Here is a 24,111-nt window from a genome sequence, read left to right on the forward strand (position 1 = left end):
CTTGGAGGAAAAATTGACACCAGTGGAAGTGATCTTAGGCCTGGAATCATTCAGTTTTTCATGGAACAGACAATCAAAGTCAATGGACAGCCTGTTCCATGCATACTTGCTTTTGTGCGCTGGTTTCAATCACATCCTTCACGGCACTCCTTAGGTGCTCCAGTGGAGGTGTGGTGCAAGGATCTCTTTGAATTGGAAGGCGAGGCTACTTTCATTCCTGTTAAGAGAGTACATGGAAGGTTTGTGCCAGTATTTGGTGTCATTCAACGGGAGCATGTGTTAGTAGTTTGTCCTCTTCCACGCAAACTACACTGTTAACGTTTTTAATCTGTTAAATGTTGGACTCTGCAATGAGTTACACTATTACAGAATTTGAAATTGTTTTAAAAAAAATTTAAACAGAGTAATTGAAAAGTCTCCTTTGATCGAATACTGTGTTTCTATTTTGTGGCTAAATTTCATTTGTGGAAAAGGAATCCACTTTTTGAACCATTATAAATAAATTTTTTATGATTAATGTATTTTTAACTTTAGTTTTTAAAAACTTTTATAGGCGTGTAAGAGCACTTATGACTCAGTGACAATCAAAAATCGGAGTCATAATCAGAGTCATACATAGTGTAAGACTCGATCTGGTGAAAAAACAATCCATTCAAATGCATTGTGATGAGTTTAATTCTGCTTCTGCTTGCAATTGGGTTTTCACTAGTTGGTAAGTGATGGAGTCGTAAGTGGAATTAAAATGCTGTTTTCACACTTCTGATTATGACTCTGACTGTGACTCTGTTGTTAGCGAAAAACAGCTTTAAGGGTAACAATAATAATTATTTTGAAACAGTTGGTCATTTCAGGAAGGGTAGTTTATAGTTGCCTGGCCTGTTTACATTCATTCATAAATAGTATGGTGGAAAAAGGCCACAATAGGGTCTTTACATAACTGTGATCACATGATCAACCTTTGGTAAACACGAAAACAGTTCTTTTTTAAATAATTTTGTTAGCACAAGCTGAAAAGCATATTAAAATTAGGTAGCCTGAGAATTTTCAGTCATATATTTCAAAAGTAGTGAGTGCAACGGCCACTCAAAGTTAGAAGTATTTGTATGAGAAAAACAACTTTTGCCACTCAGTCACTCTTGCATGGTTTTTGATACAAATCCTTGTAAGTTCTAAAATTTTTTAAACTGTCATTTAATCCTTTCCTTACACATTTAAGGGCTCAAATTGCCTGTTATGAATTAAAAGGATATTTGAGCCCTGTAATGCTTTTGGTATTATTTCATGACAGTTTTGAAAATTTCGAAATTACAAGGATTTGTATGTAAAACCATGCACATGTGGGATGATGTGGCTAAATTGTGGGTTTGGAACGATTTTCAGTTCTTGAAACCTGGCTTGCTTCTATCTTACTCAAATCCAATTAGGTGATCTTGGTAAAAAAATACCCTGCTCATATTAATCTATTTTCAGTCAAGAATGAAATAAACCCACATACATTTTAACTGAAAAAGGGTGGCATGTACTCCATGCATTGTGGATGGGTGCCAGAACAATACTCCAATTGCCTCTGACAAAGGACTGGAACAGACGGAGGAGAAATGAATGATATCTGCTTTATACACAATTGGAGGATCTGCTTAGGGGTAGCATTTTTCAGGCTTCAGGTATTTGAAAGGGCTGGAATTCAACTTTTTGAAGTATTTTAAAAGGCCCAGGGTTTGGAAACTAGTCATTTTTTGTTTGGTTAAAGGGCTAACAGGATCAAATGAATTTATTAAAATTACATCAGGAGTCACCCTACCCTTCGACTATTTTCTTATAACTTGATTATTAATGCACAGGCTTGACATAAAACCTATGCATAATCTTTTTTCAGACCAGTTTTAGTGCACACATAATTTCTTCTATCATGTAAAAATCTGTGCAAAACTTAATATAAATTAAAGAACACATCCTGGCCCCTTGAAATGTGTAAGAGCTACTGTATTACAGAGTAAAATATGTCAAATGTTGGAATTGTTGGACAAATTAAGTCGTTGATGAACGATTACATTCCCTAAAAGGTATCAACCCAACCAAGCCAAAGTTTCACCCCTTATGGAGATTTCGCGTATCATAAATGACGTAATTATCTAATTGAGCATCATTGCTGACCCAATTTTACGCGGGAAATGGCTCAGAGGCGGGAAATATGGACGGCGGTCATAAGCATCGTATAAATATTATGAAGACAAACCAGCCATTTTCTTGGAGAAAGAATACCCCTAAAGAAAGAGCAGCAATGCAGAACGACAGAAGAAAGCGAAAGAGAAAGGCTAGAGCGGCGAACAAAGAAGATAAAAGAAGAAAAGCTTTGTTAGCACTTGGAGATGAGCGAGCGATGACCGTAGCGAAGAATGAAAGATTGCTCCATCTTGCGAGGAAGTATTACGCTAAATGGCATGCTCTACATCTTCGTGAACGGGTAGGAACGCCATTTGATGTAATTTTTCGTAGTCCGTTAAATATCATCTAATGTTTACAGTGAAGGGTTAAGACTTTTAACATCTGCCGCTTCTGCAAATATCTCACAGCTATGTATTCATTACTAATTGAAGTAGCCAGGGGCCCGTTTCTCGAAAGCCCCGGTAACGTTTCGGGCCCGAAATCAAATTTTCAAATCGAAATATAAAGAATCACAACGCGGGTTCTGGCTAGTAAACTACTCCATTCTGTTTCATTAACTGATATTTTTATCATGTTAGATGCAAAACTATTGAAACCTCTACCTTGCATGTAAACAACAACAGCTTTACGGGCCCGTTAATTATTGGGAATTTCGAGAAACGGGCACCAGCAGGTTTAAATACAGTAACCGACTGTAACAACAAGGTTCCGCTAGTCGCCTCCTTTTGGAAAAGTCTGTGGTATGCTTCCCCAGAAAACTTTGAAATTTCAAAGCCCTAGGACGCGATTTACCGCGTTCTTGTTTATACTAGATCAGGAGCGGATCTAGAGGGGAGGGTGAAATGGGTGCGTCGGCAAAATTAAGCAATTAAAAAATGTAAGGGCTACTGAGAACCAATCAGATTTCATAATTGGCAAGAATGGTATTAATTTTTTTCAGACTAGCAAAATGGATAAATCAAACACTATGGAGAATGAGAAACAGGCACATAAAGATGCCCCAGTTTCTGCAGATCAACCGGTGTCACATGTAAAGAGAAGTCATCTCAGTCATGTGAAAGATCCAAGTGGTTCTACTGACCAACCTCTGTTACTGGGATGTGGTGTCTTTGGACGTTGTTATAAAATGTATTACAGAGGGATTTCAGTTGCTGTTAAACAATTTAACACACACCTGTCATCAGACTCCAGTGTTATCAAAGAAGCATCACTGATGAAACAGTTGGATCACCCATGTTTTCCCTACGTTTATGGTGTTTGTGCACAAAGCAAACCTTACCTGTTAGTACTTCAGTTTTGCAATGTGGAAGGCAAAGCATACACTCTTCACAGGACGTTACATAGCTGTACCTTGGTTTTAAAAAATCAAGAGTGGTTTGATGTCATTTTGCAACTTCTAGAAGCACTCAAAGTGTTGCACAACTCTGGACTGATTCATCAGGATATAAAAGGTGATAACATCTTGCTTACATACAAAAATACACTGTTTGTGCCAGTAATCATTGATTTTGGAAAGTGCATTAGAAAACAGGAAGCCAGTAGAAAAGTTTTGTCCAAACAAGAACAAGAGACATACAAACAGAAGTACACCCATGTTGCCCCTGAAGTTGTTGCAGGAACCCACCCTCCATCTCATGCAAGTGATGTATATGCCCTTGGCCGTCTGTTAAGGCAGATTGCAACCAAGATTGGTTGCAAGCCACTTCTCTCCCTTAGTGAATGCAGCTTAAAGAATGACCCAAATGCTAGGGCTTCTTTGGATCACCTCTTGGTCAGTGTCAAGTCTCTGTCATCATGATTAGGTTCTTGATATTAAATGGAGAGGAGAAGTCGTTATGTCAGATTTGTTGATGACAACAAAGTGAAAAGGTCACTTAAAAAGTGAATTCACACTGTTTCAAACTTATCGATCTTATTCAGTTTCTTTTAATTTGTAAGATCATGGCGAAATTATTTTCTGGGGTTGAATCCAAAAGGACCGTATCTGACTTTAGAAAAAGAAAAAGAAAATTCTTGTGCTGTGTTCACCAACTCCATAAACCAGTTACGTGAAATTAGGAAGTTTCAAGCTGCAGACTTGCAACGATGGATAAGAAATGTACAGAAAAATGTGATGCACTTGCAAAGTTGTTGTTTTGCTAGAGGATATTACATGGCCGCACGGAGATAAGAAATTTCTCTTCAAGTGTTGAATGAGAAGAGAAATTCCGTATGTCCGAGCAGCCATGTAATGTTCTATTTATTATGTAAACACCAATGAAATACCAAACCATTTCACTTTAACAGTTTTTTGGTGTGAAAGGCACGAGTTATTATTTCGCCATAGCAAAGGTGATATTTTCACATGTGAGGATAACATGTTATTTCCACCTGTGAAGATATCAAGTTTTTGCAAGAAAGCTCACCTAGTATTTCATTGGTGTTTATATAATAAACTGATTTTTTTTTTGCCATTCGTTGCCGTCGCTGTGGTTGTTGCTTAAGCTCCCCACTGTTGTGATCCAGAAATGTTGCTACCATGGTAAAGTGACATCATACTCCTTCTCTCTATTGGTTGTCATATCTCCCCTAACTAAAACACTCTGACACTGTGGCAGGGCTACAAACCCTTTAAGTCCCAAGAGTCACCCAAAACAGTTTTCCCCTCACAACATCATTACTTCATTAAAGGAAAAGATTATGACAACCAAATAAACACCACAAGGAGAAGGGTTTCATCTTTCAACAAATTAATTCTCTCGACTAATGCATGGAGATTATTTGGCAAATTGTGTATTCAGGTATTGGGGCTTAAAGGGTAAAAGTGTTTTAATGATGTTAATATTGTGACCTTTATTTTAAAAAAAAATAGCTTTCTAATAAAATTACTGATAAGTTACTGAAGTTTTGCTCTAGGTGGACTGAAAGCCAAGTCCACTCCGTCCGATCTTAGGTTATTTTTCTTCTGTTTTTAAAATTACCTGGCTATAAATTTAAATTTATAATGTGGATTTGACTATTGTATGACATATTTTACTGCACAAGTAAGGATTTCACATTCTGTGGGAGAATTGTTATTTACTTCAGGCTCAACTGAAAGCCAAAACCACTGTTTCTGGTCATACTACCAGGGTTTCTTTTTTCAAATGACCTCCTTTGCAAGCTTGGAACTACAGAAAAGTGATGGTGAAATATTTACCTTTAATTCGGCTTTCCTTACAGAGTAGGTGGAAGCTTGTAGTTGCCCAGATGTTTTCATCTTTAGGCAGCGCACCGGAAACGGGACAGGACAGATGTTTCATCTGTTAAGTTAGCGGAAGCTTCCCTTGTAAGGTAAATTCAATGATTGGCGGAGGTATTAATTTTTCCAGACTAACTGTATGAAATCATCATGATTAGAAAGGTAAATACCAAAGGCTAAACTCAACATTGTTCAATCACTTAAATTTCACAAGTGTGTGTTCACTGCAGAGTAGGTGGAAGCTTGTAGTTGCCCAGATGTTTTCATCTTTAGGCAGCACACCGGAAACGGGACAGGACAGATGTTTCATCTGTTAAGTTAGCCAAAGCAAACTTTGTAGTGAATACAAATAATGGGCGACAAGTTTTGGTTATGGACCGTGTTATTTCTGCAGTAAATATAATTCCCCTGTGGGTCATTTGAAAGAGAAGCTCTGGATCCCAAAATACATGATGGAGAGTGGATCTGGTTCTATTGCTTTTAATCACTGCTGAACATCGCTTTACTTGTTTAAAATGGCAGTGAAATGAGGTGTCAAGACCTGATGGTGAATCCCTAGTGTATAAGCACTCACAAAGTAGATAACTTTCTTGTATTGGGATCAGTTTTGGTTTAGATTGGGAGACTTTTGACAAAGGATTCAGCATGTTGTGCTCTTATGATTTTCTTTCTTCTTTTAAGATTTAGGCCATGGCAACAGTAGCACTACATGAACACTGTAGTTATTATTTTTTAATAAGTGAGTTAATAATCTCTTCCAATTGGCAGTGTTTTTGCATAAAGGCTCTATGCCAGGTACCACACAGAAAACACACAATAGGTAATGGTCAAAATCTGGTGGCAGGGAAGTGCTTAAATCTAGGGGTAAGGGGACCAGGAAAGAAGCCCTCCTGGGGGGAGATAAGATTGAGTGGTAGTGGGGGTAGCCACCCTGGACAGGAGTCCTGGTAGTCTCTGGGGGTGAGGCCCATATCCCCCAGTCACTAGGAACTAAGGGGAACCGGGAGGGGTGGCCATCCTGGGTGGAGTACAGATCAGGTGTGAATGGTTTACCCAATGTCACTCTTTTTCATTGTAATGCAGCGTTTTTTAAAGAAAATACAAGACAAGACTAAGAAACGTCAGTGGAAAAATTTGGCGGTGACATTGCTCAAACCGATTCTTTAAAAAACCGTCAACTAGTCGATCTGTACTCAGATTGACTGTATTTTCTACGTCATGGTATAATTGAACTGATGTAAATTAGTGTTAATTCCAAATTCTTTTGGAAATAAAGTTTATGCTTTCAGGGGGGATCTTTATCCACCCCATGACTTGTGTTCATTATACACACTTTAGATGACCCTTTTTTCCTTTTTTATTGCCTTCGAAATGCCTCAGTTCATGGTCAAAATTTGTTAAGGGGTTAGTTTTCCTTTAAAGTGGACTGATGCTGTGTTGGTTGCGGAGTGGAAGTTGGAAAATTGTTTAGTCAACTAGGTTGACATTGTCACCTCAAAAAGATGGCGTTTCGAACGTTCATCCCTCATCAGAACGAATACTATCAGAAAACCGAAAGCAAATGTGAGAAAACACTCGCAAATCTGGTCATTTGGAAGTAATGCAAATTTTGTTCAAAAGTAAATATTTGCACATGTTACATGAGTAAAACGCACGCGAAAGTTTTTGGATGTAGTTTGGGTAAACGTTGGAAAACAGTGATGCATACATATAGATTTGCAACATGTTTGCTTAGATTTTTGCAGAAAGCAAACATTATTTTTCCACAGAGAGCAAATCTGGAGTAAATGTACACCGGATTTGTTGATTTGCGGAGGTATCAAATACGAAGCAAATGTAAAGTAGATTTCAGGTTTACGTCGTATTTGCACGCAATTTCAACGGAATAAACATCTGTGTTTGCATCATAATTACTTCTGGTGATAATTTTGGTCAAATTTAGAAGGCTAAATTTGCATCATATTTACTTCTGTCGCAAACCTGTTTAAATCCGTTTTTTCGTGCAGTGTGAGTGATATATACTCGAAACAATCTTCCATATATGGATGGAACCAACCAGTTTGTAGCTGCCATGTGTTGATCTGAATTTGCATCAAATTCCTAAGGTAGAAATGTCGCCCTTAGAGTTATTTAGGAATAAACCTTTTTGCAATCAGAAGCGCGTAAACTTTTCGTGTATATTTTAAGTATAAATAACTACATGATTTCGAGTGCAATTTGGTGTTAGTAAGCACAAGTAAATTTTTCAAAGACTACAATATTGCATTCGTGTTACAACTTTGCACTCGTTTTACATGAAAAATGGACTCGTTTCAGCCAATCAGACGCGCGTATTTTTTTCATGTACATTATTACACGCAGATAGAGAGTGAAATTTCGGATCAAGTTACCGATTGAAATGTTTGCAGCCTTGAATGCGACTCAACTAAACATTATCCATTGTCCTGAGTACATTTAGGAGTTGATGGGAGCGAGATGGTTTTATTGAACCCTTATATAAACAATTCTTTTTGCCTAAAACGTTCTTGCTTAAAATTTTCTTAAACTAGAAATTCAAAGAAATTGTGGTTTTGGATCCTCGGCTGGTTCTTCTGCATACTCACGATGGTTGTAAACGGATAAATTGCCGTGGGAAACCTTTGAAACACTTGACATTGATGAAGCGCGGCCGTGTCATTCAAATGGTTTTTACATCTTGGTGAATTCCTTTTCTTTTTACTCTTACTTTTTCTTTATTGTCAATTAGACTCGTTTCATTCGAACATGCGATGACCATCGTCGGCTACTTGTATTTGTTTTTCGAAAAAATCTTGTGCTTGATGCTAATCTTTTTTACATCCATGTTTCTTGTTGTTTACAATCTGAACTCTAGAGATCGCACTGTAGCCAGGCAATTGAATTTTAATCATCGGATCGTTAAAGTTCAAACACAGAACAAATCAGCTGTAAAATGGGTGGTTTTGGTAACGTGTGCGTTTCTATTGTGTTATGGAATATTCTTGCGTTGTAGTTTATTATTTTTAACTGGTCATAAATATGGAAACGATTTTTATTGGAAAATAACTCAACAAGTTATAATCTCCGAATTAAACCGTTAAGTTTACGTTTTCTTCAAAAATATAAAGCCACGATGCGGAAGGCTTCTCTTCAAAAGGGGTCGTTATTTAACAACAGAGTAGTTCCGACGCAAGAAAAACATTAGCTGATGCATATACTTAAAACTGGAAGAGAAAGGATCATTATTGCGCGTTTCTTAAGATTTTCAGACCGAGAACGGGTGCTCAAATGCGGACGTAAACTCAAGGAAACAGGATACAAGATGTATGAAGACCTCCCGAAAGAAATCCACGAGATGCGAAAGCTCCAAATGGAGAAGTTAAAGAATGCCAGGAAGGACGGTAAACGTGCTTATTTTAGTAGATCGGAGCCCGACAAACTTTACGTCAACGGTAAATACGTCAAAATGTAAAATGTAATAAGTTTATTTGGGTTAACGTTGCTATCATGATCATTCTTTTTCTCTAGAAAATGCTAATTTAAGAAGCAGTAGAAAATTCCTGCCATTTTTGTCACTTTCTACTTTATCCGTTATGCATATTCTTTCTCACACCTCATGGGCACTACCAGTTTGATTTTTTTTTTTCACATTCCGGTGAAAGGGTTTCGGGTGGAATGATGTACTAGTCGTTTGTTCGCGCTCGTAAACAGTTCTTCTGGAGCAAGAGGTATATGGGATTGGTTAACTTATTTTCGCCCTCAGTCTTCGCTTTCGTTCTCGTTTTCGTTTTATGTTCATGTAGTTTTATCGCAGTCTGTTAGATACCAATTTATTTTATTCAAACCGCACTCGATTTTTATACCCGGCTCATTTTCATATTTTAAGAATGTAATATCTATCAACTTACTCTTATGAATAACGTTTGCTTTAATGTTCTATCCTTGAATGTTAGAGGAATTCATGATCTCAACAAACGCAAATCGATCTTTACATGGGCTAGGAACCAGAAAGCGGATATTATTTTTTTGCAAGAGAACGCCAGATGTTTTTGATAGTTGGAAATCTCAGTGGCTGGGAGATATGTATTATTCGCACGGATCCAATCATAGCAAAGGCGTTCTGGTGTTAATACGTGAGACCCTTCAATTTGAGTTGAAGTCGGTCAAGAAAGATAGCCAGGGCAGATTCGTCATCGTTGAAGCGTTAGTTCAAGATTCTCCCGTTTTGTTGATCAATATTATGCTCCTAACAACACCCATGACGCTGTTGACTTCTATGAAAACCTTAGGACTACTTTACTTGAGAGTGACTATGGCCAGGACTACAGGTTTATTATGGGAGGTGATTTTAATGTGCCATTAAGTCTTCAACTTGATAGCTATGGAAGTAAAACGGAAAAAAAAGACGTGGTAACCAAAATCCGCGAGCTAATGTTAGACTTTAACCTGGTAGATATATGGAGACTAAGGAACCCGGACAAAAAGCGTTACACGTGGAAACAAAATAAGCCTTTAGTCCAACTTCAGTTAGACTACTGGCTAATAAGCGATGATTTTCAAGATGACGTGGACAGCACAGGTATAATTTCTGCCATTAAAACAGACCACGCTGCTATTGTGCTCCAGGTTAACAGTGTTGAAATGCAACCAACTGGGCCGTCATATTGGAAATTTAACTCTAGCCTGTTAGAAGATCCAGAATATATCAATCTTATAAAAGACAACGTTCCCTCGTGGCTAGTAGAATTTAATGAAGTGTTAGACAAAGGTCTTCCGTGGGATTTAATTAAATACAAAATAAGACAAGTAACAATGAAATATAGCAAAACAAAGGCAAAAGAAAGGAGAAGTCGTCTTTGCGAAATCGAGAATAAATTGAAAGAATGCCAATAGATTTTTGACTCTAATCCGACAGAAAATAACGCTGTACAGCTGGAAACGATCAAATCTGAGTACAACTCACTGTATGATTATATTATTCAAGGTAATGTTATTCGTTCTAGAGCCAATTGGTATGAACATGGTGAGAAAAATAACAAATATTTCTTAAATTTAGAAAGTAGAAAGATGAGCAACTCTTGCGTCCGTAAACTTTTTGATAAAGGCGGTAAATTAATAACTAATCCCAAATCAATTTTATCAGAACTGTATGACTTCTATACTGAATTGTACTCTAACCGCGACCCACCCAATCATAACAATGTTAGCGATGCGTTTCTTGATCAATGTCGTTTGCCAACTTTAAACGAAGATGCCAAACAAATTTGTGAAGGGGTTCTTACAAAGGCGGAGTGTTTTAAAGCTCTACAAACGTTTAAAAACGGAAAATCCCCGGGTAACGATGGCCTGACAGCAGAATTTTATCAAGTATTTTGGCCCACCTTAGGACATTTGTTAGTTGACTCTCTAAACAGTTCCTATGGAAAAGGAGAATTGGCAAACTCCCAAAAACAAGGAATTATAAAACTTATTGAGAAGAAAAACAAGGATAAAAGATATGTTGCGAATTGGAAACCCATTTCTCTGTTAAACGTGGATGTTAAGATTGCGTCCAAAGCTATAACATTAAGACTCGAGAAAGTTCTTTCCGACTTAATTAGTGCTGAACAGTGCGCATATGTGAAAGGAAGGAACATCTTTGATGCAGTACGAACTATAGGTGATATTATGGACTATACAAAGTTATACAATCTCCCCGGTCTCATGGTGACCATTGACTTCGAGAAAGCGTTTGACTCCTTAAGTTGGAACTTCCTTTTTAAGACCTTGGAAAAGTTCAATTTTGGAGAATCCTTTATTAGGTGGATACGTCTTTTCTATACTAATATATCCAGCTACATTATGAACAATGGTGTAGCAACTCCTCTTTTTTCAATCAGAAGAGGGGTTAGACAGGGTGACCCTCTCTCGCCCTATTTATTTATTTTAGCCTTGGAAACCCTCCTTACCGCTATCAAACAGACTCGAGATATAAAAGGTATAGTAGTAGAAAACAAAGAAATCAAATGTATCACTTTCGCCGATGACTCTCTTAGTTCCTTATTGAACACATATGGTGAATGTTCAGGGCTTAAACTAAATAAGGACAAAAAAAAAAGCCTACTGGTTAGGAAGTTCCTATCGAAATCACGAAGCTCTCGATATTAATAAGGTGAATGAGCCAATTAAAATACTAGGTATATTTTTCACTTATGATCAGCGTAAAAGCAGAGAGCTTAACTTTGACCTTACTTTAAAGTCAATAAGAAAGTCCTTAAGTTGCTGGCAATGGAGAAACTTAACGTTAATTAGTAAAATTCAATTAGTCAAAACATTTGCTATGCCTAAGTTTATGTATCGGGCCTCCTTTATCTCTTTTGATAAGGATATAATTAAAAGCATAAATTCTGTGATATTCAATTTCGTGTGGAGAGGCAAAGACAAAGTCAAAAGACTAGCCTTAATCAGTGAATACGAAGACGGTGGCCTCAAAATGTCTCACCCTGAATCTTTAATTGAAACTCAAAGAATTGTGTGTCTGGCAAGGTATTTAGATGATAATAGTAGTCCGTGGAAAGTTTTCTTGTCTCATTATCTTAAGAATGTAGGAACCAGTTTCCTGCTTCAGTGCAATTTCAATCCATCGCGCCTACCCTGTAAACTACCTTCTTTTTATAAAGAATGTCTTGAAGTTTTGTCTGACTTTAATGGCAATCACGATATAATAGTTACAAAACAGGACGTTTTAAATGTGACTATCTGAAACAACCAGAACCTCTTGATTAACAAGAAATCAATATACAACAAGAGAATAAAAGAAGCAGGTTTTGTGAAACTTGGAGATATTCTCTCAAATAACTCAAAATTAAAAAGGTGGGACGCTTTTAGAGAGAAAAATCTCTCCTTGTCAGATTACTTACTCCTACAAGGCATTTTTTCCGCCATTCCGCCTAACTGGAAACAGCTCCTTAACGTTGGAGAGAATAATAACAACCGAATTGACAAAACTGTTTCAGACGATGTTCAAGATATAACTAGAATGACTTCAAAATCAATCTATTCCACCCTGGTCAAACGAATCCAGATTTCTCCGACTGCCCAATCTAAGTTTAATTCCGTATATAATATTTCAGGTAATATAGACTGGAAAAATATTTATCTATTGCCGGGTCGAGTCACTCTTGACACCAGAACGAGAGCCTTTCAATACAAAATCTTAAATCGTATTCTCTACACCAATAAAATCCTATATAAAATGAATTTGGTTCCTTCTCCGATGTGTACCTTTTGTGGAGATCACGAAGAAACTCTTGAGCATCTTCTAATCAGCTGTACTTACACTAAAAACTTTTGGCTTTCGGTTATTTCTTGGTTAAATACTTACAATATGAAAATTGATAAGCTTGATGAGGTAACAATCCTCTTTGGTATTTCCGATAATATCCCTGGGAATTGTTTGTTAAATCACATAATCATTCTTGGAAAATATACCATTTATTCATGTCGTTGTAAAAATATCAAGCCGTCTGTATCCTTACTGAAGGCTAAAACATCTGAAACTCGGAAATTTGAATTTTTGATTGCAAAAAAGAATAAAAAAAAAGAATCTATTCATTATAAAAAATGGGAAAACATGTTATTGTAACTCAATAGATGAGTATCGGGTATTAACAGTTTTATCAAAAAAGGAATTTGATGTAGAAGTATTTGTACAAATTAGGTTTATATTATTATATAACCACAACATAAATTAATTTTAGCCGACTGTGAATGTAATGTAACGCAGTATTTCGTAATTAGTGTTAGTGAGTAGCGTAAGCGTTAGTGTAATTAACTTTGTATTTGTTTGTATTATTCTAGTATTTGTGCTTTAAGTAAAAATAATTAAAAAAATAATAATAATAAATAAATATATATATATATATATATATATATATATATATATATATATAGGGTCTTTAATAAAGCGTTGAAAACGGAAGCACATTCTCCAGTGTGCAAATTATATATATATATATATACATATATATATATATACATATATATATATATATATATATATATATATATATATATATATATATATATACTTAAAACTTTCCTTAGATCCCGAGGACTTCCGGTTCAGAATCTATTCGTGACATATGAATTTTTATCTAAACTGCTGTTCAGTTAAAAAGCTCTCAATGAAACAAAGATAAGTCACCTGTTTTAGAGAAGTAGTGTTGATAAGGCCACATATTGATTATTTTGAGGCCGTTTTTAGTTACTGGAGAAAATGTTTTTCTTAAATTAATCATTTAGGCTGGCATGTATTTTAGTCATAGAAACATCTGGTTCTTATAACTATGAGCTTGCGTTGTATATTTTAACAATACAGAGTAAAAATATATAATTTTCCTCCTCAATTTTACTGTGTTTTTCACTGTATGTTCTCTTCGATGTTTTAGAGTATTAAGCTCTTGTTGATGAATAACGTTATTACTTTGAAACGATAAATACTGGAAAATAAGTGCTGTATTGCCTGACTTTTCGTCAACGACAGTCGATTTGCATATGTGCAACCTCCCCATGAGCTCTGTTTAATTTAGCAGGGAATTGACCATTATCTTTGTTAGTCAAAGCCGATATAAGATTCACTGATATAAATACTCTTAATTTCCCCGTTTTCATTTGGAAATTTTTCACATTTTGTAGCGTAGGTAACAATGATATCACATTTCCGCGATGCTCGTTAAAGAAGATCTTCGTTCGACCAAAAAGGAATTACTTGACAAGTATTCAAGTCATGTACTTCATCTGTCGTATGTCAAGAGAGATTGTCAAAGGCGAACGCTTTCAGGAAATTTATAACGTTACGTTTTCTTGATAAGTCTTTGTGAAATGCTTTTAATTTCTGTTTGTGTGTTTACCAAACAATTTTTTAAGAAAAGAGACGCACTTAATCCACAAGTGTTGCACTGCAATTAACTCTTGCGTGGGCTAGATGAGGCCAGATGGTTGATTAAAAACTCTATACAAATACAATTACATTCTTCATCCTTAAAACCTTTCAAAATACTCTTGGCTTGACCGAAGAAAGCAATTGAAAAGTCCAAGACAGCCTTTTAGAAGAAATTCAATGGAAACGTGGTTTGGCTCGTCTGGTTCCTGAGTATTCTCACGATGGTTGTAAATGGATTTGTCATCTTCCTCGTCTGCAGTAAACGTCAGCTTCGCACCAAAACCAACACATTCATCGTGTCTTTAGCAGTGGCTGATTTTGGTGTCGGGATGCTTGCTGTTCCTCCACGCTTTTTCTACAGCCTTGCATTTGAATGCGCTCCACCCTCAACAGAGGAATTAATTGTGACATTTGTAAGGGCGTCCATTGTTTACACCTCTGGAACAAACTTGGTTGGATTAGTACTGGAACGTTATGTTGCTGTTGTGAAACCTCTGAAATACTTGACTTTTATGAAGCGCCGTCGAGTCATTCAAATGGTTCTAACTTCTTGGGGAATTCCTTTTCTTTTCACTCTTACTTTAGTGTCAATTGGACTCATCGCAATCGATCTTATCAGGACTATTTACAGCTACTTGGGTTTGCTTTTCGAGGTAATCTTGTGCATAATTCTAATCTTTTTTCTTGCGTCCATGTTTTTTGCTGTATACTCTAGAGATCGCACTTTAGTTAAGAAATTGCGGTTTAATCAACCGGTTGCTAGAGCTAAAACTCAAAACAAGGGGTCGGCGGTAAAATGGGTGGCATTGGCAACGTGTGTGTTTCTATCATGTTACGGAATAATGATGCGTTGTAGTTTGTTATTTTTAACTGATAATAAATCATGTAATGATTTTTATTTCAAAATACCTCTACAAGTTATTAACTCTGGAATAAACCCCATAGCTTATGCTTTCTTCAAAGGAGACATACAACAAGAATGCAAAAGGCTTCTCTTCAAAAGGCGTCGTTAACAAACAACACAATATTCCGACGCAAGAACAACAGGGTAGTTAAGGACAGCCATTGAAAAGAAATTCAATGGAGACATGGTTTTGGCTGGAAATACTCGACCTTAATTTACGGCAAAATTTACTTTGGAGTAATGTTTTTTTCTTTAAACTATCGAAGCTGACTTGTATTTTGATGTAAGAAACATCTGGTCCTTAAAATCATGAGCTTGCCTTGCATAATAAAATAAAAAGAGTAGAAATATTTCATACTTCTTGTTAATTGCTGTGTCCAGTTCTGTAACAGATCGCTTGATCAACGCTTAGTCCAACCCGACGATACCAAACAAAATATGGTTAAAATCTTAACGTTGACAGGGAACTGTGCGCAACGTTTCGTTGGCATAGTATCCGTCAGTTCCTAGACAGAGGTCGTGCTCCGGGGACTTTCGACCCTTAACAATCCCTTTGAAAACTTGACCTAAAGCAATTTCTTGCCTAGTTTTATTATTGATCTATGAACGAATATTTTGCAAGGCAGCCTTTTGCGTGGCAATTTTAATGTTTGTAGCATCGCTTATGACCATTGTAGTCATCTGTATCGTCCAACTTCCTCTCCCTCCCTCCACAGGGGGTAAATGACGAACAGTCTCTCGGAACCAATTTTTGTTCTAGAGAAGTCAAGAGAGTAAGTCAACAGTTGATATTCTCTTGAGAGGTTGAAGTACATACGGGTCGTCCGCTGGTACCCCGAAAGAAATGACCCTCGTGAGGATGAGCGCGAGATTCTTAGTTGATGCTCGACTGCACGTTTCTTTCTCCTTTCCCTTTCTTTTCTCTTTTCCTTTCACCCTTTATCGGAAATTGGGAAAAATACACCAATTCCTTTAACCGTAATATTTTTTTTTGTCGAGACAGGTGAAGTCTGAAATAAAGGAGAGACCTCTATCACGAAATTGCGAGAGAATCGAAAAAAATTATCGCGATTCCAGGAGGTTCGAGCAAGCTGACAATTAATAATAATTGATCCCTCGCGCATGCCCTACCTTTGACCACTGTGTTGAAGTAACAATACACAGTTGCTTGTTAATAGGTTCCGGCAGTATTAGACCATAACGCTGGTAAGAAGTAAACCTCGTCCCTCCTTATTAAATTAACGGTGTTTCGTATTTATGAGCAATCAGAAATCTTAACCTGAAAACATAAAAAGTCAGGGAATATTTTCTTCCTAATTGCAAGCTCAGATGCTGATGATAATGACACGATTGCAGCGCGTCTGATCTCACTTCCGGTTTTACTTCAGCGATCTGTCATGGCGCCTCTTCTAACCAAGTAAGTTGTACGTTAGTTGGCATTTCTTATTTTCAGAACCCTGTTTCCATGGACAAGATGTTTATCGGGATTGATACTCTGCCATTCTCCCGAAAAGAAATTTAAAATCCCAGTGTATTTCATGGGCGCGCGCATTTCGAACGTGTCTCATGGTCTGTTGGAGGACAGTCACATAGATGGCGACACGATTAACATTTACCCCATTTTGCTTCTTTATTTTATGGATACCAAATAGATTCTGTTTTGCCTTGGGTCTGTTTTGTAATAGATTACAGAAGACGAGAGAACCTCGTCAGAACTTCAGTAAGACACTCGGCTACGCCTCGTGTGCCACTTTGTCGATCTGACCACATTTTGACGCTCGACAACGAGGAATCTATCTGTTAGATTTGTCATCTCATCTCATTTCCCCTGCTCTGTGTATAATAATTTCTTTTCCTTTCTTGCTTTCTAGGGTATCCCTTGTAAATTTTGCTATCGTGGCGTATTTTATTGAAGACTTGCAGATTAACAGACATTTTGATCTGGTTAGGAAGCTGTTGTTCATGGAGGACGGTGAATTTTCTCTCTCACTTTCCAACCAGCTGTTTGATAAGGGACTTTTTTGTCCCCTTTTTCCTTCGGGGAAGAAATAGGCGTGGTCTCGCAATCTTCCCTCTTTAAATACTTCATGACTGGCGTTTTAGCTGGTCATGCAATCCTCATCTCAAAGGCCGTGACAACCTCAGAGCTGCAATTTATTATTATTATTATTTTTTAAACAGCTTGCTTCAGGGGTGTCCCCAGGGGAGATGTGTTCTGCCACAGTGATGAACTCCATTGTGGGAAAGGCTCTTTAAGTCTCAATTTACTCTGATACCACGGAGCATGCGCAGAACTCCGCCTTTGCTCTGAAAACATGCCTGAGGTATTTAAGCCTGACGGTATTCCGTTTCATTTTAATATTTTCAATTCTGAACCATTCCTGTTCGTTTAGAGCGAAGTTTTAACACGTTAGTTTTTGTCCAGGCCTGCCAATTGTCACTTTAAGTAGGGTTCTCAATAAAAGCAAGTTACTGTCGATTTACCGCCGCCTGTAAGATCGCGGACCACTGTCTGTTTAACCTGCGTGCAAGCTCTATTATTTGCGTACACCACCGGCAGCTGCTTATGGAAAGAGTTATTGAAACGCCTGCTGTAAAGTTTCGTCGGATTTAGAGCCAATTTCCTCTGCTCTAAGAACACCTAAAATCGTCATGATGTTTCCTATCTAATGATTTCAGAATACATATAAATACTTTAATGGTACAAGTTTTATATGAGTGGCCAAGGAAGACTGGGACTCCAGCCGTACAATGTGTGATTGGTCCAAAAAGTTCGTGTCACCTTCGACCAATCAGATGCAAAACTAAACCAACCGGAAATTTGCACCTTCTTTTTTCCCGCGCTTGATGCAGTTCGCGTGCTTTTTCTCTAACTTTTCATTGAATCCTCTTGATACTTTCTTTTGCCCTGATTGGCTGATAGATTTCTTTGAATTTGGTTTCAGGCTCTCGACCGAAATACGCTCAGTACTTACAGTCTTAATTTTTTTATATGTTCTTATGTAATAATGTTTTATCCGATCTTTTTTAACTAGAAATGGGGACCCTGGATTTTTTTGAGTTGCGGTACAGAGTGAGTAGTCCAAGACAAAACATTACCTTGCTGTTGTAAATCTTTTTCAAGTTGTCCACTACATTTTTTTTCTTCGTTTGTTTTCATTTCAACTCATCTCATCTCATCAGGTCGATTGGCCCCTCAATATAGTCATTACGGAAAAGTCTGTCGTGAAATACAACAAGGTAAGAAATCATGTTTGGATTTATTTGAAAGAAATAAATTCTCTCAGAGCAAAGTAGTCCAAAGCTAAATTTGACTGTTCTGACAGAACAGACCGTTTCCACGGAAACTACCATAATCGATGTATTTTTGGTGGCGAAAGCCGGCAAATTCAAAATGAAAAAGTTTGGTCCGAGTGTCATATGATAAAATTCTTACTAAATGAACTTGGAGTTGTTTTGAACAGAGGTGTGTGCTGTTAGAGGTATCAAACTAAACCTTAAACTAAAAAGAAATGTTAATGGAGGGTTGTAGGAATAATGTTTTGTTTCTTTCAGGTATTCTCTTTTATGTTGCGGCTAAAACGTCTTTCGTGGGTCCTGCGGGATATTTGGTTTCATTTGAAGCACGTTGGTAAGCTTAAAAAAGTGTAAATTTTCGTTTTTAAGTGGTAGACAGCTAGCGCCAGCTTTTGTTGTTCAAAGAGACGTTCGGGCAAATGAAACACTTGTAAAGCAATTTTTTAAAATCAAACCACAAGTTGTGTGAAGGAGTTTTCGCTAAAAACCTTGCCTGAGCACGCCCTCATTATTTATAGTTCAAGTCGCACGCTTCTCCACCGGCAGGAAGATTTGAGACGTAAGAGGTTTGCGGGGTCTGGCACCAATAATCGGTGCTAGACCCCTCGCCGGCTCGCGTCTCGTAAGGCCTCACACTTAACCGCAGGTGATATATCTCTAACTCTTACAAGTGATTAGAATGTATCTATGTATCTGTTCTCCAAACAGGTTATGAGAAAAAACACCTCTAAAACTTAGTAAATGTTACTTTGATGTAGCAACAAATTCTTTGTACTAATTTAAAACAAATGTAAATTATATGTAAGGGAAATTTGTTTTCAGATCATGATACTTTAAAAGGTCAATGGGCATTGTTAAATTTTCTTGCTGACGACGAATGTTCTTGTGTTACAGCCTACTCACGCAATGTAGCCGGTTCGCCCCAACTTCGTCAGCTGCAGCTCTCCAGGTAATTTATAAGAACATCTCTCAGCCTTCTGTTGCATATTTCTATGACGAAGTTTACCACTGAAAACGTTGTCAAAAACAACAGATATTTTTTTCGTGCGCTCTTCAGAGTGAATGTATTTTATACCGTTTTCTAGTGTTCGTGATGAAAGCGGAATACATATTTCGTTTGAGTGGTGATGTCCTGTTGTTTCTCTTGTTTGACCCGTTGCAGCGCGCGCAATCTAGCTGTGCGTGTCACCAAAGTCGCTCTGCTATCTATGATGGTCCTTTGCAGGCTCGCTCACTGCTGTTAAATTCACTTCCACACTATAACAGGACTGTCTAGGAACCTCGTGAAAGGGTAATAAAGTGAAGTCTGCTCACTAGTCAAGTTACCCATCCTGCCCTACCTTACCTTGGTTCAAATAGCATGAAGCGACAAGAAGTACCGCTATTTCTCTTAGACTGAATTAGTGTGTCGTTAATTACATCCTCTCTTCCTGTCTCTCTTGCCCGCCTTTTACTTTCCGGCGGGCAAGGAAACGCCCGCGCCGAAGCGATTAGCTTGCTCACAAGCCAATGACTTTCTCCATGTTAGTTTTAGGCATTTAGAGGTCGGCTGATTTGGTAAATTGAAGTGTTTCGCATTTTTTTACAATGCTGTCATCACGTCTTTGTTGTTTCTTTTTTCAGGCACGAAATGCAACACTTTGTGCATAATCTTGAAGGATACTTGTCAAATCAAATTCTAAACGTTACCTGGTCAGAGTTTCAAGAAGGTCTTCTAAATGTAGGTGACTTGGGGATGATTTAGCTGCATTACGCTTTATAAAATAAGCTGAATTATATGGGCATTGTGATTGGTAAAACGTTCGCCTTTTCACGGCCATTCATTATATTCTTTCAGGAAAGAGATTGCATAGTTTAGAACGTGTACCACGTAAACGTTTGAAAGAGCAAAAAGCGGTTTTCTTTTGCAAAAAAGAAAATTCAGCTTTGTCGGAGCACACATGCCTAACCAACCATACAATTAGATGGGATAAGTCTAAAATTAGCACCACTAATCGACGTTACCACCAGCGCCTTTGTTGGGAAGCCTGACATATCAACTCCGCCCACGCTCCTTCAAATCGTGACGATAGCGACTTACTACCTGACCCAATTTACACCTCGTCAGAAAAAAAGGACAGCTAATTAGTGAGCATATAAAAGGACCTCTTGTTGCAACGATTAGATCACCCCTCATGAGGGCACTAGACAAAAGTGTCGAAACGTTGGGTCTATGAATTGTAACTTCTCGGTTACATTAATTAAATCGTTAAACCAGAGTAGCATTAGCTATGTCTGATTGTCCACCTGGTTGCTTTGTGGACTTCAATATAACTAATTCTTGATTTTCTTTATCCAGGTAAGAAGCTTGGACGACTTGCACAACCAACACACGGACTACCTCCGAAAAGCCATTTTCCGTTCCCTGCTCAGTCGAAAGGCAGCGCCTGTGATGACCATCATTAGTGACCTGGCCACGCTTATACTCAAACTGCGCACGCAGCTTTTGGCGTCCCCATGGCAACAAGACCCTGGTACAGGGCACGTGACTCATCCTGCTTATGACATCATGTGTAATACTCATAAAGTATTCAAAGAATACTCTACCTTTCTCTTCACAGGTGAGATGTTTCGGAAAATGAATTTTTTTTAAGTGTTTCTTCGTATACAGTATTTTGGGACTGGAGAATGTGGTAGGTGTAACAGGGGTCTGTTGAATATCTTTAATTGCAGAGCTAGAAAAACAAATTTTTTTCTTTTTTTTTTCGCGCCTAGTCATTTACGTTTCTCCGCTCTTCAGGCAATTGCCTTCTTTTTCATCTGAATTCTCATTGGCTCGTTGTGATAGCTTCCACGTCTCTGATTGGACGTTATGATGGTTTCTGTGTTGGTTTCATAACACGTAAGAGAAAAGCACTCTGATGAAATAATTTTTTTTCTTTTGGCCATCTGCGAGTCAGTGGTGGTTCGTTACTGCTGCACAAAAAGGTTGCATCCGGCGTGCTGTGCTCTCTGAATAAAGGTGTTCTCCTTATTTTAAGCGGAAGGGGTAAAAGAAATTTTCAAACTGGCAGTGCAATCCTTTACCTGTTGAATTTTCAAGAATTCCAAGCAATTTTACGTACCAATAAGAGATACTACGGGCGGTAAGTTTTACCGGTTACCGCCTTAAAGGAGAACACCATTATTCAGAAAAACCGCTTGATTTAAATTAACGCTAATATTTTTCTAATTTTTTTTCAGTGGTCAGTAAACTTGTTCGCAGAGGTTATCAATCGCACTTGGCCGACTTTCTACTAAGAATCAACTTTAACAACTTCTACAATGTGGAATGAATTCGTTACCACTTGACCTCGACGTCACAAACGAATATATTCTTTTGACTTGTGTTATTTATTATGTAGTTTTAAGAGACGTAACAACCACATAAAGCAGGACTGTATTTGCAGGGCTATTATCTGAACTTCGCAAAGATATAGTAGACAGACTACTCTCGGACTACTAACAACTAGCGACTTTGAAAGAGAGAAATAACATTTTTTAGGTAAAGATATGAAGCGAGAGATGATCACGCGCACCTTTGATTTTTGTCTTAAGTTTTGTCATCTAACGCATTTTTTCGCCTCACCCCTCCCCCCAACCTCTCTACTCACCGAACCGAACCGACAGGGGCTCATTTCAGTCTTTCCACCTGTTTGAAACTAGGTGTTTCTGAAAGTCGTCTCGATGGATTAGATAGACATGATCTACACAGCAGTGGGATCTCTTTTAAGCTTAGTTTTTTTTCTGAATTGTCCTTAAAGTTACGTCAAATTAAGGTCTTGGATAATCGTCTCGAAAGGCGTTCGCTCGAGTAAACTTTGACTGTCAAAAAAATTCGGGAAAATAAAGAGATCCGATCGGGCGGATTGTGGTTTTTCCGTATAAGTACATAGCTCTCTTGCAACACACAAGAAATGTGACAGGTTTTGCTAGTGTTTTTAGCACACAAATTTTCGTTGAAAAGTGGCGTACTTGATCCATGCGTCCTGCATGACGTTTAAAACGAATATGGAAACGAGCTCTTAGCTTTAAATGACACGGAAGAACCTGTAGGTAACAGCACAAATTAGAACTGACATGATTTCGAGTGAAATTCGTGTTAAAAATCGAGTAATTCTATCGAAGACCAAATATTTCACGAGCCCGTAGTAAATTGCGAGTGCAATTTGTGGTCTTTGAAAATTTTTCAAGTCCCCCTTTACAAGAAATTGATATGTCACGGATAGATTCTGAACCGGAAGTCCTCGGGATCTAAGGAAAGTTTTGAGTATATTCATCAGTACATTAGCTAACGTTTTTCTTGCGTCGGAACTATTCTGCTGTTAGAGAAAAGAGAAGCCTTCCGCATTCGTATTTTATATCTCTTTTGAAGAAAGCGTGAACTTTAGGGTTTATTCCGGAGTTAATAACTTTTAGAGTTTTGTAATAAAAAATCGTTACAACATTTACAATCAGTGAAAAATAATGAACCTCAACGCAAGAATATTCCGTATCACAACAACACACACGTTACCAAAACCACCCATTATACAGCTGATGTGTTCTGAGTTTGAACTCTAACGAAATGATAATTAAAATTCAACTGTTGGCTTGTTGGCAATCGTTAGCAGCAAGATAGCGTGAATAAACGTGGAATGTAATGAGGATTCACTGTCTGTTGCCGTTCCTTCGAAAGTTAAAGTGTTTGCAGGCCTGCGCGACTCCTGTTATTCCTCCTTGACAAATTCGTTGTTAGGAGGCAACTGAAGAGATTCAGAAAGAATCAAAATTGCAGCCTTGCCCAAGAATCTATTTATTTGGCAACAGTCACACTCACAGAATAATATCAAATTCGCGAGTTATTTAACAGGGAATCGACCCTTAACATGCAAACGTATCACAAAGAGACAGCGACCTTCTAATATACGAACTATTTTTTATGTCATGCACTTAGAGGCGTAAATATGGGATTCGCGAAGGGAGAAGCCCGAATTCGTCACGCTTAACGTTTAATAAAAAAACGTACAGATTTCCAAATGTGCTTAAAAGAATAGGGAATACTCAGAATAAGGTTTTGAAAACCGTATCTCTGAAGTTATCTTCCGCGGGAGAGACATTATGTACTTGAAAATAGAGAAAATAGGGCGCACACATGAAATTATTACCTTTTGTAACACAATCTCATTCGGCTTTGCCAAACCTCAAGAATATACAGACAGGGAAATGACAGGAAACTAACCCTTATTATCACATCGCAAAGGAAACTCATTAAAATATATCCTAATAACAACTAAGTTTTCAGGTCAGAAGATTTACAAGCGCGAGCGAATGGCAGGAGTTGCACAAGCCTATCAACACCTTTTAACGATCGACTGCCCTTTTTTTCCGGTGTTCCGGTGTGAGCGGATTTGAATCTCCCTAGATTTGGAATCCCCGGTCCAAATCCGGTAGCTGATTTAGACCCCCAACAGAACTGAGTGAAAACATCAACCTTAACGTTCTCGTAGAAATAGATAATACTTTACGTTTCAGTGCGTACTAAAGTACGTTTTTGATTCAAATTATGCGTATCGCCGATGCATACGAACTGGCAGCTGGAAATGA

The 24,111-nt window shown here is 37.8% G+C and overlaps 3 protein-coding genes across 4 annotated transcripts in view; all 3 read left to right on the top strand.

Moving 5' to 3' along the window:
• LOC149045920 (uncharacterized) overlaps positions 1-405 on the top strand; it is a 2,106-nt gene extending 1,701 nt beyond the window's left edge. The window contains exon 1 of the mRNA XM_089206123.1: positions 1-405. This exon is cut by the window's left edge and continues 1,701 nt beyond it. Coding sequence (XP_089062249.1) covers positions 1-318 — 318 coding nt within the window. The 3' untranslated portion in view covers positions 319-405.
• LOC149045913 (gamma-tubulin complex component 6-like) overlaps positions 1-22,061 on the top strand; it is a 96,636-nt gene extending 74,575 nt beyond the window's left edge. The window contains exons 1-7 of one of the 2 annotated variants that reach the window (XM_089206675.1): positions 18,189-18,283; positions 18,394-18,450; positions 18,766-18,841; positions 19,402-19,456; positions 20,131-20,227; positions 20,846-21,107; positions 21,730-22,061. In XM_089206675.1, the coding sequence (XP_089062801.1) occupies positions 18,248-18,283; positions 18,394-18,450; positions 18,766-18,841; positions 19,402-19,456; positions 20,131-20,227; positions 20,846-21,107; positions 21,730-21,821 (675 nt within the window). In that variant the 5' untranslated portion in view covers positions 18,189-18,247 and the 3' untranslated portion in view covers positions 21,822-22,061. Of the gene's footprint in view, positions 1-18,188; positions 18,284-18,393; positions 18,451-18,763; positions 18,842-19,401; positions 19,457-20,130; positions 20,228-20,845; positions 21,108-21,729 lie in introns of those variants that run through there. The other variant, XM_089206676.1, reaches the window with a different exon arrangement.
• LOC149045921 (tyrosine protein-kinase src-1-like) lies at positions 2,051-3,964 on the top strand. Its single transcript, XM_089206125.1, has 2 exons — positions 2,051-2,464; positions 3,107-3,964. The coding sequence occupies exons 1-2, from the start codon at positions 2,192-2,194 to the stop codon at positions 3,962-3,964; spliced, it is 1,131 nt and encodes a 376-aa protein (XP_089062251.1). The 5' UTR covers positions 2,051-2,191.
• Positions 22,062-24,111: the final 2,050 nt, after the last annotated feature.

The sequence above is a fragment of the Pocillopora damicornis genome, chromosome 5 (assembly GCF_964200805.1).
Source record: "Pocillopora damicornis chromosome 5, jaPocDami1.2, whole genome shotgun sequence".
In the NCBI taxonomy this organism is placed as follows: domain Eukaryota; kingdom Metazoa; phylum Cnidaria; class Anthozoa; order Scleractinia; family Pocilloporidae; genus Pocillopora; species Pocillopora damicornis.